At 34.7% G+C, this 15,978-nt stretch overlaps 3 protein-coding genes across 3 annotated transcripts; 1 reads left to right on the top strand and 2 right to left on the bottom strand.

Moving 5' to 3' along the window:
• Positions 1-1,924: 1,924 nt before the first annotated feature.
• On the top strand, positions 1,925-2,600 carry LOC11409195 (uncharacterized). Its single transcript, XM_003604437.4, has one exon. The coding sequence runs from the start codon at positions 2,025-2,027 to the stop codon at positions 2,388-2,390; it is 366 nt and encodes a 121-aa protein (XP_003604485.2). The 5' UTR covers positions 1,925-2,024; the 3' UTR covers positions 2,391-2,600.
• A 2,256-nt stretch (positions 2,601-4,856) lies between these two features.
• Positions 4,857-8,203, bottom strand: LOC11420389 (glyoxylate/hydroxypyruvate/pyruvate reductase 2KGR). The gene is made up of 2 exons (XM_003604438.4): positions 7,586-8,203; positions 4,857-5,764 (listed from the first exon to the last, which is right to left on the bottom strand). The coding sequence occupies exons 1-2, from the start codon at positions 7,997-7,999 to the stop codon at positions 5,246-5,248; spliced, it is 933 nt and encodes a 310-aa protein (XP_003604486.1). The 5' UTR covers positions 8,000-8,203; the 3' UTR covers positions 4,857-5,245.
• A 6,594-nt stretch (positions 8,204-14,797) lies between these two features.
• Positions 14,798-15,754, bottom strand: LOC112421343 (uncharacterized). The gene has a single exon (XM_024782787.1). It carries the CDS (start codon positions 15,752-15,754, stop codon positions 14,798-14,800), a length of 957 nt encoding a protein of 318 aa, XP_024638555.1.
• Between the last annotated feature and the right edge of the window lie 224 nt (positions 15,755-15,978).

The raw sequence follows: 15,978 nt of genomic DNA on the forward strand, positions 1-15,978 counted from the left end.
ATTTCTTGCTTTGTCTATTGTATGAGATACTCAAATAATTTTAGGGAACTAGTTATATCAACCTTTTTGAGCATGAGTTCCTGCAACTAAAAAATACTCATACAAAGATGTTAAATACAATAGTATCAGAATCCATTTATAAAATAAAATTGAAATATATTTTTTCATCTTTAAAACTAAAATAGGGATTTATGAATATTTTCTCAACAAGAGAGAGTATGAGAAGAGAGAAAAAGATGAAAAATAGAATAGATTTAAGGTATTGTTTGGTTAAAATAAAAAGAAGAGAAATAGAAGAGAGAGAAGTGTGATTAATTTTTAAAAGTACAAGAATGTCCTTGAAATAATTTTTTAGATAAGCCTATTAAGAATAAAAACAAAGTAATGAGGAAAAAAAAACTGCATAAAAAGACAAAAAAAAAAGGTGCGTTGTGTCTTAAATTGAAGGGTATAAAAGGCAAAGGGAGTAAATGTATATTTCTCTCCTCTTTCTTCGCTTATATGGGGAGAACAAAAAAAACGTGGGTCCCACGCAAAACTTATCTCTCCTCCCTCTTTCTTGCCTTTGCCAAACAAGAGAAATACCATATTTCTCTTCTCTTTCTCTCTTCAATATCTCTCTCTGCTGTAATTCTCTCATACCAAACAGAGTGTTAGAGTTTGGATTCAAGCTTGTTCATGTTCTTCTTTCTTTCATCTTTTTACTAGTTACTTCAATTATGGCTAACTAATTCATGAAGTAGATAAAATAGTCACAAGGAAGGGGGTTTGAATTGTGACCCTTTAAAAATTATCCTGAAACTTAAAAGTGATTCTGTTTGTCAATTCTGTAACACCTTTTGGTAGTTTGGTACTATAGATAAATAAAAGAGTTTGTCTTTATTATATCAGCAACACTATACATCACAAATCAATTTTAATAAAAACACGTGTCTTACTGCCAACTCGAATATCAGTCTCACAACGAATCTAAGCCATCAATATACATTGGGGGTGCCTATCAATTTTTTTTCCCGGGTCAAGGAAGATATTACATTCATTCAAATATCCAAAAATTCAAACATTACACTATGTGTAGATCACTACCCATTATCGGGGTAAAGTAAATAATTAATGTATAATCAAACATATAAAAAATTTAGGCATCAGATTTGCTCCTGACTTAGACATAAAAATTAGGGTTAATGGTGCTTTACCCCCTGTAATATAGGTCATTTTTTGTTTTCCCCCCTGTAATTTTTTTTTTTGATTTACCCCCTGTAATTTTTTTTTTTTTTTGGAATACCCCCGTAATAGGTCATAAAAAAACGACTTTATTTTTTATTTTTTTGCATAATTTTTCGTTTTTTTATGACCTATTAGGGGGATATTCCAAAAAAAAAAAAAATTTACAGGGGGAAACAAAAAATGACCTATATTACAGGGGGCAAAGCACCATTAACCCTAAAAAATATAAGCTTTTGGAGGCTTTGATATTGATGTGAGTCATAAAAATTAGAAAGTTGCTGTTCCCACTTCAACATTTGCTAAGAAACACCAAGAAATTACACCTTTACCTCATGAGAAATGATATTTGTACAACCATTTTATGACAACTTTTGTACAACTTTCTCTCTCATATTCACATATGTACTTATCATCTCTCTTCCTTTTACTCTCTCTATTGTTTTTGACCAATGAAAAGAAAGAAAAATAAGGTTGTCACAAATGTTGTCATCAAATGGTTGTCAAAATATCATTACTCTTACTTCATTGGCAGTTGTGCCATTTGACCTACACTTAAAAAAAATTCTACATCGACAATTAACTGCCACGCAGAACAAAACAGATCGACAGTTAATCGCCACCGAGTAAGTTTTTTAGCAATTTCAAAAGTGGGAATAACAACTTTCTAAAAATGATTATGGGTCAGAAAAAGAAACCCAATAGAAAAGCCCAGAAACAACATCACCGCCTTTAACGGCACTATATCAGGATTCAGTTGAGACAAAAACGGAATCAAAAATCAAATCAAAAAAATTCAAATGGAGTCCACCGAGAAACAACCAGGATTGCTACAACAAATTGTACCACCGCGTCTAGAAGACGCATGTCTCGAAGATCCTGCACTTCCACCGGAATCAATCCACGAAGCGTTTCTCAAAGCAGTCGCCGCCATGAAATCGAGAATATTCACATCCTCCGACGAAGATGATTGCATCGACGATCCAAAGCCGGGCGGCGAGGATGCTTCAGATGTCGTTGGTGTGATTGAGTCGGAAAAGGAGGAGCCGGGAGCTTGTGTTGATGGGTTGCAAGGTTTGGATAAGGAGAAAGATGATGTGAAGGAAAAAAGTGAAGAAAAGGAGAAGAAAGAGAAGAAACCTATCTTGGTTGGTGGCTATCCTTGAAACAATTTCAAGGAATTTTGGTGTTAGATTATATTAGAACTCTTGTATTTTGTACTTTATTTTAATAAGTTAGGTTAATTTGGTATATGAATACGTAAAATCTTTATGCTTGTATTGTACTACTATGTATGTATATAAAGTTTGTTGTTTTGTATTAGTTTCTATCTATACTATTCATATTCATAGAATGTTATTGTATTTATTTGAGTATCATGGCTTGTTAGGAAATTGTTAATTGTTGAAGTTTAGCAGTACCTTGTGAATTGAAGTTTATTGTAGTTGTTTGTTTGATGGGGTTTTTGATTTGATGATAATAACTGGCAACACAAAACTCTACATGTTACTAGTTTTGTTGTGTAACGTAAGTTTGAGTGAGTGTATGTTTGGATGAGCAATAAGTTTGGCAAAATTATTGTAGCACCATGATTTTGTTGAAGCTACAAAGTGTAGTTTTTATAAAAAATCACACAGGCTTAAAAAATCACACAGGCTCACCGTATTATGACAAATTTAATTACTGTCAATCCAAACAGTTATCAAGTATTTTTTTAGTATTGTGGTTGTTGATAAGTGACATGATGATAAGATTAGATTAACTAGAGTTTGTGAGTTGGTGAATGATTAAGGTTGCTGGAAATTGCATGAGATTCATGGGAATCTTTCTACCATCTTGGTGAATTGAATTTGTCACACATTTCTCCGATTGATGATGATGATAATGATAGGGAAGACTAGTGGAGTTGAACTTCTTTGTTGATGTTGGTCATGATGTGTGTGATTACTTGAATGGTGTGGACATGTTTCAAGTTTCTGTTAAGATGATGGAGTGAATTAAATTTAATACATATGATGCATTTAATCATGAGTCCGAGTAGCTGGGTGTTGAACACTTTTGCGCAGGAAAGATCATTGATGGATTTGTTGTAGTGTCTGATGACTATATAGTCGAAGGGCTGAGGTTAGCTAAAAGAGTGGCGCTTTAGATTGGTGGAGTTTCGTCTGGATTTGAGACCATGTGTATTTCAAGTGGGAGGAATATTGTGAAACAACTCAGGAAGTTGATTTGGCTCAAACTTTTCGAAAAGCAAACAAATGTAAAGACTCTCTGGGTAGCTTGAGATATATAATTTAGAGGTTTCGTTGATGATCTATGAGTTTCATCGTCCTCAATTCAATTAATTGTTGTTAATCACTGATGTTTTGGGAGTTTCTACTCTCAATGTAGCAGGTTTGTAGTTTATTTCTTTTTTGAAGTTTGGCCCCTTATCTTATTCATTTGGAAAGCTTCTTTCTCAAAACCAAGAAAATTTCACGGATTTGTCTCGGTTGGCTTAGTCCTTAGTTAACGAATGTACATATATTAGCCAGATCAAGTTAAGGATAAAAAAGACAATGATCCAAATGTGTTTTCTGTCATATGTATTTGTCTTGGTGCAGATTGCAATTAACATTGAATACAAGGATTATTTTTAAACAAACACTTCACTCTTAACAATCACAAGTACTTTGGGAACCATGGCTATGTCTAACATGGACAAACATCTTAAGTTCTTAATTATTTTCATTGACCAACATTTGAGATCATCATTTCATATAATTCGGGCAACTGCTACTTTGATCAGACTGTGGTCTAAAAACCCAAGTCTCAAATGCACTTTTTCAACCCAACAAACCTTAATATAAAAGGTGAAACTTTGCTTGCTCCAAAGCAATTATTCCACATCACAATATAGTAAGAGCCATTCTTGAAAATCAAATTCCCCTGTGATCAGACTGTATCAGTTAACAAGTCTTGAGCATTACCAATGCATGCATTGCCAATGAACCCATCACATAAGGCTTGTAATCCACCAAATTTCCCTCTGATCGCCAACTACATCTACTTCAACTTTAGAAGGTTCATATTTGTTCAGAAGTTTTGGACATTGGAAATTGCATAGACTCAAGAGCCTTACTCCTTCTCCTAATAGCACACTATTTTTGTATTATGCCCTTTTTCCTGCACTTCAAAGTTCAAACTAACCTAAATCTGCTCAGTGCATGACAGAAAAAACATGTCCACAAATTATAACATAAAAATCATGTTTTGTCAAAAACATAAAAATCATGTTGACTAAACTTTCAGTTATATTTAAATGGTTATATTTACCCTCTTAGATACAGTCTATTCGAGTAATTGTGACTGAAGAACAATACAACAAGCACATAGAAAATTAAAATATCAATTGTGTTTCAACATTTTTATATCAGATAAATCTGTTCTATAAACACCATATTATTAGTTGAGCAATAAAATTTGGAGCCAACAAAATAAAGTAATCAATTTTATCAGGTAAATTCTTGGCTAATGTTCAGAAAAATCTCAGAGTAATGGATATTCAGATTAAGATGAAGCGACTTATTTTTTATAACAATTGCTGAAGCACCAATATAGATATCTGAAGTTCTCTATTAGGAACCCAAGAATTGAATTCAAAAGAAAGAACACTTTATTTAAGAAATATGATGGAATAAGAGAGAATCTCTCCTCAAGGGTTTCCCCTTGACAATAGAGAATACTCTACTATTCACTATTACAATATTAAAAGATACTACCCTCTACCAAATGAAGGCTATATAAAGACTTGCTAATAGGCTTAACAGCTACCTAACAAACTAACTAACTAATTACTATAACAACTCATAACTACTTTAAATAATTTAATTTCCTTTTATTCTATAACCCTAACACTCTCACAATAATCAATTCACATCACAGGAATCATTAATTGATGATGTAAATGGAGGCCATTTCATCAAATTCTACGTCAATGGCTAATCAATCTTATGTAGATAGTTCAATAGAGGCATGTAAATTAAACCAAGGGAGTTAACAGTGGTTTTCCAAGGAAATGGGCCTCCAAGTTTCCAAGAACAAGGTCAGCCATGGCAGTTCGAGTTTCTATCGTGCCACTTCCACAATGAGGCAACAAGACAACATTTTCTAGCGAAAGTAGCTCTTCAGGAACATGAGGCTCGTTTTCAAACACATCGAGTCCAGCTCCACCCAAACGACCTTCAAGGAGTGCAGAGACCAGCTCTGGCTCATCAACATGCTTACCTCGGCCGATGTTAATAAGGAAACCTTTCGGACCAAGTGCATTGATGACCTCCCGGTTGATGATGTGATGGGTTTCCTCTGTAAGTGAGCAGGCAACAACTAGTATGTCGCAGTTGGATGCTAACTCAACAACATTTGGATAGTACTTGTATTTTGACTCCTGCTTTTGAGTTCTAGAATAGTAGCATATTGAACAATTAAAACCTTCAGCTCTCTTGGCAATTGCTGTGCCAATCCTGCCCAGCCCAACAATGCCAACGGTTTTCCCAGAGAACTGCAAGGAAAATACCAGATGAAAAAATAATTAAATTCTCATTGGAAAATGGAGGGGGCAATACTACATGATTATACATATAACCAATGTTAATGAGCAGTATGACACAACAATATGATTAAGCTCTGTAAACCTTACGACATGATGAATTGATGATAGATCATTGTGTTCAGTTTCAAATGTTTTCTGCCGTTTTCTGAAAGCTTACAAATCGACCAACAGATGCAATTATATATAGTTGGTTTCTTAAACTTGAGAGTCTGCACAAACAAGTAGAGCTTTTGTAGCCTTGACATGTTTACCAAAAATAAAAATAATATTAAAAGAACTTATATGTGGCATGAGCAGCATTACAGAGACAAGTTTGTGCATTGCAGATGTTTCATGGGTGTATGGATAACTAGACAGTAAGCGTCTACCGGAGGTCACTGGACAATCGCCAAAAAGGAATGAACAAGAAATCAGGTATTTGGTGGTAGGGTCAGTACCAAGATTACTGAATCGAGATTCGAATTGTGAATCGGAAGACCTATTTTCTGAATCGTGATCTTGTTATGCATTGTAAAAACAAATGACATGTATGCAAAAACATTTAGAAACCAAGTCACACAACTAGGTCTGTATCTGGGATGTACCCATGAACATGACTGAATTCATATCATACGATTCAACGAGATTCACAACTCCCAATTCCATGAGATTCAGCAAATTGAATTGGGATTCATTCTGAGAGGCCAAAAAGAGATTCACACTCTGATATGTATCAACTGTGTTTGATTTCGTATCGAATCAAAATGCGAATTGCATGAATTGTAAGATACTGATGGCATTGGTTGGAACAATGACAAAGACGGCTTCATTTTGAAGGGAAGCATTGAGGGGGAACAAAAGTGTAGAAATCCTACGACGAAATACATGTTATTGGTTCTGATGTTGCCTTTCTATCAGACTCCCTAATTGAGTATAAACTCACGATTTTGTACAAGAGTAAGTATAAACAAGTTGATATAAGCTCAATTTAGTTTACTAAAACACAGGCTTGTATGCAATTGAACTCAATTTTTCAATCTAGAAACATTAACTCATCCACGTCAACTTGTGAGTTAGATAACCATGATGAAGAGCGGATAAAGGGATCCTAACAGAGCACTAATATCCTCTGAACCTTTAAGTTATACTGCAAAAATAATGAGGACACGTGCAGCCAATGCAGCTGTGAACAAAATTTACAATATGTTCCTACCTAATCATTTTTAGATCATGGTTGGATCAACGGAGCGATTGGTGGAACCTTGGTGAGCTATTGTGATTTTATCAAAAGTTACACTTTAAAGCTTCAATAAAATCGCAGTGGTACAATGATTTTGGCCAAATTAATGAAATTGGGAACTCTAAACATACAATACAATTGGTGCGTTTGGACATTGGTTTCACCACCACTAGTTTTTCACAATATCAAGAATAGCAATAGGACCATAAACGCAACAAGACTTAAGACTAAAACCATGGTTATTAAGAATAGCAATTGAACAGTTCACTATTGTTTTACAATACAGTATAGTATTAAAAAATGTTCTCAAATGAGTAATGATACATAGACACCTTTAGGTGGCAATACACTCTTTGACACCCACACAAAAATCTGACACATAGTCACGTGGACCCCACACAAGCACACTTTCTCTTTCCTCCCATCTTCTCTCTTTCTAGTGCATAGGGTGTATGAGAATAAAGGGTGTCTATGTAACATTTTCCTTCTCAAATAGAGGCACTGCTATAACATTCCTAGAAAATCGACATCAATTTAGAAACTTGGTTTACCTTAGTGGTCAATTGATGTTTCCAATTCCCATTCCTAACAAATCGATCACATTCCGAAATCCTTCTAAGAAGTGAAAGAATCAAACCAATAGCCAAATCAGCAACTTCATCTGTCAAAACATCTGGAGTAATCGTCACACGAATCCCTCTTTCTTTACATTTCTTAACATCGATCTGATCAACACCAACGCTGGAGCTTGAAATTATTTCCAGCTTCGGCAATGCATCAATGAGTTCGGAATCTGCGCCGGCTGTTGATCTTCCGACCACCGCACGGATCGACGCGCCGTGTTGAATTAAGAATTGTGATTTTTGTGGGAAATCCCATATGCGATAAAGATTGTAGCGTTTGTTGAGTTCTTGTTCTAAGTATGGGATTACTTGAGCTACAAGGAGAACGCCTATGGATTCCATTAGGGCTAGGGTTATGATTTTGAGAAATCGAGTTACATACTGTAATAATAGAGGCTTTTCCTCGGAAAAACAAAGTTGTTGATTCGGAAAGAGAAAGACAATGGTGTAACCAAAAAAAAGAAAGAGAAAGACAATGGTTAGGTTGATTGAATACAACGTTATTAACTCCACGTGTGATCATGGAGACAAAGACAAGGTTGGCTGTTGAGTTGGTCACTTTTTGGTTTAATTGCAGACTCCACACGTCAAAATATTCACATGACTTCTGTCCGAATTCACATTAGTTAGATGTCACTATTGGCCAATTAGAACAAACTGACTATCAAATGGGGTATCAAGAAAAAAAGCCTCTTAGAAAATTATTTTTAAAAAAAGTTATATACTTCAATATTCAATGCATCAAATACATAGATGTTCATAAAAAGTTATCATTTAATTTAAGATCCTAAAAGAGTGTCTCATGGTCACTTGTTAACATTTTCCATCAAGAAATTTATAGGAGACAACGATTTCAAGTTGTGGAAGGTAAATATGCAATCGATCTTGATTCAACAAAAAAGTGCAGAAGCTTTTGATAATGTGATGATGTGGTTTAGATTGGACTCGTTGTATATGACTAAGTCGTTAGGATGGTGGAGTCAAAAACCATCACAAAGCAATTAATCGAGTTCAACAAAATTCTTGATGATTTGGTGATCATTGAAGTGAAAATTGAGGATGAAGACAATAGTGTACTATAATTGTGTGCATTATCTATATCACTCGAGCACTTCAAGAATACCATATTTTATGGTAAAGAAGGCACTATCACCTTGGAGGAAGTCCAAACCATGCTGAGAACCAATAAGTTCACCAGGTCCAAGGACATGAAGTTAGATGATGATGGCGAAGATTCGAATATCTCAAAAGGTAGAGGTGGGAATCGAGGAAATCGAGCAAACTCAAAGAGTGACAACAAGTCAAATGCAAATGCTTCAAGTGTGATAAAACTTGTCACTTTATGGATTCTCACGAATGAAGAGACAACAATGACTTCATGCAATTTCTAGTTTCCTTAGAGATGGTTACGAGGATCATGTTGGGAAAAGGAAGAATTGAACTATATCACATTGGGAACAGTGACACACACAAGTAATTCTTGGCACACAAGAATTGAACAATTTCAGCAAAGTTTTGACACTTGTAATTCTTGGTATTGTTCTCTCTAAAACTCTAAGTCTTCACTCCTTTATATAGAGGTGTAAAATAGACGTTGTGAATTGACAACATATCAAAATAGAGTCGTTTGAAGCTTTGATCAATCACCAATGATCTTTTGCCTGATATGGTTATTGTCCTATGAAGGATCAATTTCAAATGTATTCCCATTGTGAAGGAACAACGTTGCAAGCAAAACTATTTTTCTTGTTTTGTAGCAGAGACAAAAACAGAGTAGTGGTTGTGCGCTTCGTACAATTGTACTTTGTCAACGCTCTTTGAAGAATAAGCATCCAATGCCTTCAAATCCTTTCAAAATAGTCGTTGCTTCACTTTTCCAGTCTTCTGCAATGCTTAGACGAGATTAAATCCATTGAATAGTTTTTGAAGCTTTAAGTCTTGCATCTCTTAATGAACTATAACTTCTGGTGATCTTCAGCTTCTGATGAACTTGCTTCTGGTGGACATGTGTAACACCCTGTTTTCCCAACATAAAAATTTCTCATAGAAAATCAGAGTAAAAACACCTTAAACAGAATGTCACACTTCTTTTCATAAAATCATAAACGGAATAAAATAACTATTTATCCTTCAAAATTCAACAACATAATATTTATTACTTCGCAGCGGAAATTATTCAACTTTTAAAACAACTTTGGCACAAGGGCCTCAACATAAAATCTCTTAAAATTCTTCCAACAACATGTTCATGATAATTCATAAAATAATACGTAAGGAATAGAAAGCAACAACAAAATTCTCATCCCGTTATGTATCAGAGCACCTAAGACACACGAGAGAGAAACCTCACAAGACATCAACTATTCTTGGTTACCTGCAAGTTACCCATGGTGGGCAACATTTCCAAGCAGAAGGGGTGAGATTTCACAAATAATAATATTAAGCATATAATTCATCAATTACATTTAACAACTTAAACTTCATCACTTAGCAATAATAATACTTCATGTAATACTTCATTAAATCATCAATCAACTTCTAATCATCATTAACATCATATTCATCATATATAACAACATAATCATCACATCATAAACATCATCTTATAACAACATAAACATCATATTCATCACATATAACAACATCATAATCAACATCATATCAATATCATAAACAATATCATAATCAATATTCATAAGCATCATAACAACATAATCATCACATTATAAACATCATCATAATCAATATCACAAACAACATAACAATGTCATAATCATAATTATTCATAAGTACTTCATTAACAACACATGGATAGAAGACAACTCAACAACAACTTAACAACTCATGGATGATAATTCAACAACAACTTAACAGCTCATGGATGATAATTCATCAACAACGACTTTGACTCGACAATGCAACTTCGACTTCTTAATCATGCATGTGGTACCAACCAGGGCATCAAGCCCTCAACATATAAGCGTAAATAGGCTCACAGGGCATCAAGCTCTCAACATACAGGGCATCAAGCCCTCAACATAATATGTATAAATATACATTACAAGGCATCAAACCCTCAACTTAAATGAGTATGCAATGGACTCAACATCTTACGACTTGACAACTTTGACCAACATATGCAACTTAATGATTTAATAATCAATAACAACAGAGACAACAACATACAACAACTTGAATCATAGCAACATTAATAATAACCACTTGGATGGTATAACAACATTATTTCTATATCATACAATATTCACATAATATATGTATCTCAAATTATTCAACAACAACATTCACATAATATATGTATTTCAAATTATCCAACAAAGATATTCACGTCAAACCAAATTAGATTCATCACAACATATGCTAGATACTCTTAAACACCTTAATTAAACTCCTAGTACTTCTAGTCTTGGGGTTGGAATTATTCCCTAAGTTTTGGATTAACTTAGAAACGGTTATGCTGAATTTTTAACAATTCACTAAGATCTCCTTGGAGTATTTTCATCATAACTCCTAAACCAAAAATCATTTTCAAGTCAAACTGACGCCACTAGAAAACTAACACAATTATCTACAACTTTCATGTTTACACCAAAGGTTAATTCAAAACAGAAATGTGTGAAAAAGACGCAAGAACATGAAATAAAACATGCTGTCAGATAGCAACTCGGGGAAAACCCATTTTTCATCCCAAAATCCCAATTTTAACCTCCCTATCCCCAAATTTGATCCCAAAGTTTGTCTAAACATTTATATACATCAAAAGAGACTCAAAACCATATAAAACTTGACCCAAAATATTATTTTAGAAAATCATCAATTAATCACTTTTAACCCTAATTCTCAAATTCTCAAAAACTAAAACCTACAACATGTTAAATCCAATTTTCAGAATCATAGACTTAAGATTATTGAATGTTAGTCTCACCCTTACATTAATAAATCGATCAGGCAATCTCTCTTGGTTCTTCTCTTCTCACTTTCTCCCTTTTTCCCCAAAAACAGGTTTCACGTAATCCTTATTTTCTAATTCTAACTCTCCCTTTTTATATAAATCCTTAACCTACTTATTTTCTCTTATTTCCAAATCTGTCCTACCAGTCTCAATATTCTATTCTAATATATATATATATATATATATATATATATATAATATAAAATATTTCTATAACAAATAACAAATATATCTCTATAACAAATATATTTCTATAATATATATATTTCTAAACCAAATAACATATATATTATACTAAGAAATACCAACATATAACATAACAAAATATCACTCATCAAAATAAATCATATAAGTATATTCTAAACTCATTAAGATAATCAAATAATTAAATAATTCAAAGAGGGCGTTACAACATGCTTCTGATGACGTCATCACTTCAGGAGCACTTTGTCTTCAGGAGCAGTTTGAAGTAGATAAAATAGTCACAAGGAAGGGGGGGTTTGAATTGTGACCCTTTAAAAATTATCCTGAAACTTAAAAGTGATTCTCAAGTTGTTTACTTGAAATAGTTAAGTTAACTTTCTGACTTCAGAACGTTCTGAAGTTCATAAACAAAAACTGTTTAATAAAGTAAATGTGCAAGTGTGTGTGGTGTATACTGTAATTAAAGAGTATAGAGAAGAAGGAAATAGCACACAGAGAATTATAGTGGTTCACCCAATGTGGGCTAGTCCACTCCTCACAATCTTGTGAGAGTTTCTACTATGATGCTTGAGATAACCTCTCAAGTCCTGCACCATACAATCTTTGTTCACCTGAACAATTACAATCCTGTATTCTCTAAGCCTCAGCAGGCTTGCACCTTCTTGCTAAGTTAACCACTTAGACTTTTACAAACTCATCTCAAACTAACACTTTAGTACCCCTAAAGCTAGATGAGATTTGTTTCTTTTCTTCTTGCTAAGTTACCCACTTAGACTTTTACAACCTTTGCTCAACCTAACACTTTAGGACCTCTAAAAGCTAGATGAGACTTTGTTTCTTTTCTTCTTGCTAAGTTACCCACTTAGACTTTTACAACCTTTGCTCAACCTAACACTTTAGGACCTCTAAAAGCTAGATGAGACTTTGTTACAATTTGTGTGGAAGTTGGATGTTTGTAAAACAAACAGTGGAAGAAGAAGAAGAGGTTATCCTTCAGATAACAAGAGTATTGATTTGCACTAAGTTGATGAAGGACTTAGAGATTGATCAATTTCAGTTTGCAAAAGCTTCAAACAAAATCAAAGTTGTTTTCTTGTATGCTTTGCAATGGTGCAAGTTTTGCTAAGGCCAAGCCCTCTATTTATAGAGTCTTTGGGCTCATATAGCCGTTGTAGGGTGTCCAATGGTGTTATGCCATGTGTCCTGGGTCCCACAAGCTTAAACTTGAAATTCTGGGCAAACATTCTGATCTCTGATGAACATCAGAATGTTGTTGTGTTCATGATGATCTTCATCTGGGTTCATCATGTTCTTCATCTGGGTTCATCATGTATGAATGAACACATGAAGTTCTGGGCTATCCATATGCTTTCCATATGAATTTCTGGACAATAACCAATGTATGGACTTTTCTTCATACATCAGAATGTTCCTTTCCCAGGTTTTGTCTTGGAACCGGTGCAGGAGGATTTAGTGGGATTCTGTATCTTCATGCCCATGCTTTGAGAGATTGTGTTGTCCTTGTTCAGTACCAACTCTCAGACGTGTCTATCTCTTGTTGAAGATGACAGATTTGCTTTGCTTTTGCTTTTTGCTTTTCACCTACTATACTGTTCATAAAGTAAGCATGAGCTTGAACATTCTGATCATCAGAATGTTCCATCTGTTTCACTTAGGATGATTTGTAAGACTATCATTTGATGTAATCAAATCCTAATAGTGAAACAATGATGAAGAGCAGTGCTATTAACATCTAGGATGATATTCCCTTGTGAAATATTCCTAGTACATCAATGTTCATAGTCTTAAATGAACATTGGATATCCTTTTTGACATAATCCTTGTATATGCCTTTATTGCTTGATTGATCCATGCAAGTGTACTTTCCTGGACATATATTCATGTCACATGTGCCTTGCATGACCTTGATCACAGTTCTTGAGATTCTTGGCTTGTATAAGAACAACCTTCTGAACTGGGTTGCTTCTGAACTACCTTCTGAACTAAGTTGCTTCTGAACAATCTTCTGAACTGTGTTGCTTCTGAACAACCTTCTGAACTAGGTTGCTTCTGAACAACCTTCTGAACTAGGTTGCTTCTGAACAACCTTCTGAACTGTGTTGCTTCTGAACTACCTTCTGAACTAAGTTGCTTCTGAACAATCTTCTGAACTGTGTTGCTTCTGAACGACCTTCTGAACTAGGTTGCTTCTGAACAACCTTCTGAACTGGGTTGCTTCTGAACAGAGTTGCTTCTGAACAACCTTCTGAGCTCTCATCAGAACGTTCTGATCAAACTCTCTGATCAACATTCTGAACTAACTTTCTGAACTTCAGAATTAGTTCATGGATTCAATGTCCTTTGATTTTATGCATCTTGGTATGATTCAAACCTTGTTCCTGTCTTAGTAAAAACACTCAAGAGCACAAGTTAAATACCAAGGAATTAATCAAAGTCCATTTAATCCTTAATCATTAAAGTTTATTATCTTTAAAATTAATTAGGGATTTTGCCTCAACAATCTCCCCCTTTTTGAAGATGATAAACTTATGATTTAGGATTATGGATTTTGATTATAAATGAAGAATTTTTAGAGCTTGAAAATTTTATTTTAATGCTCCCCCTCATTTTTATAATCCATTATGAGTTTTTAGAAGTTTTAAAAAGCTCCCCCTCATTTTTATAATCCATAGCATAAATAAAAATATGCAAATTTGAACCAACATCAAAATTCATTCATTACTATCATTCATGAAGTACAATTTGTATGATGAACATGGTTCAAAAACAAAAAAGCATATAAACTAAGTTTGATCAAGCAAAAATGAAGTTTTATAAGACTTCAATAACTATTGATCACTAGCCTACTCAGGGCCTAAACTTAGAGAACTTAAAGACATAAAATCCTAAAGCTTCTCCCCCTTTAGTCATCTGCAAAACGGTTAGGGAGTAGGACCAGAAATGATTCAGGGAGTAGAATCCCCAGAATCTGAGGATAGTTCAGATTCAAAGACTGTTGGATCATCAAAGACATGTTTGTCCACTGCTAAACCAGGAGCCTGAACATCCTTTGTCCAGTTAGCAAGTGCACACACAAGTTTGTGAGTTTTGGTGGCAACTCTGAGAGCCCTTGTAGCCATTTTCTCAGCCTTAGAAGGCTTGGCAGGAGCAACATCACCAGAAACATCAGCATTTCCTTTGTTTGCTGTGACAAAAGTGTTTAAAGAGTCAAACAAGGCAGACATATTTGGCAGATTCTGAGTTGTTTTGGTTTGTGGTGTGAATGAAGGAATGGTACTTGGTGTTGGTAGGGAAGACACCAGATACTTGCTAATTCCAACAGTAGACCCCATTGTTGATGTTGACAAGTTCACAAACTGAGCTTGTTCCATGTTCTGAGCAGATGGAACATTCTGACCAGTTTGAGCAAGAAGCTGAACTTCCTCAGAAGGCAAAGATCCTGAACCCAAAGGATTAGGATCTGCTGACAGCTGCTCAACAGTTGCATTAGGAACATTTTGAGCTACATCCTCCAGAACATTCTGATCAGTGTTGTTTTGAACATTCTGATCATCCTGCTGAAAGTTTTCTCCCTGAGCATCTTGAAAGAGCTCTTCATAGAGATCATTTGTAGTGTCTTCAATGTTGAGATCAAAATCAGGATGAGCTTCAACATTTTCTTGTTCCAACACAGCTTCTTCATCAACATCCATTGGTTGATCCTTGCTTCCAAAAGAGTTAGATACTAGAATTTCTGCAACTTCCTTAGTATCTTCATCAATATTCTGAGCTTGAGGCTCAGTATTTTCTTCAACTCTAATATCTTTAGAGGGTGCTTCAACACCTTGATTCAAAGAGTCTTCAACATTCTGATGGTCAGCATCAGATTCTCCAGCCTTCTCAACAGCTTTCTTAGCCAGCATAGCTTCAAACTATTCTTGGCTTTCTTCAATTAGCTCTCTTGCATGTTCAGCAACATCAGCAAGGACTTCAAGAGTCGGAGTAGCCTTTCCTTTCTCAACCTTCTGAGAACTTGAACCAATTTCCTTCTTGGCAGGCTTGTCAGCTTTCTGCTTCTTCCTTACTTCCTGAACTTTCTGATCAGCAAGTCTCTTAACTGATCCAGTCTTTTGAGGAATATGCATGT

Source organism: Medicago truncatula, chromosome 4 (assembly GCF_003473485.1).
Source record: "Medicago truncatula cultivar Jemalong A17 chromosome 4, MtrunA17r5.0-ANR, whole genome shotgun sequence".
Taxonomy (NCBI): domain Eukaryota; kingdom Viridiplantae; phylum Streptophyta; class Magnoliopsida; order Fabales; family Fabaceae; genus Medicago; species Medicago truncatula.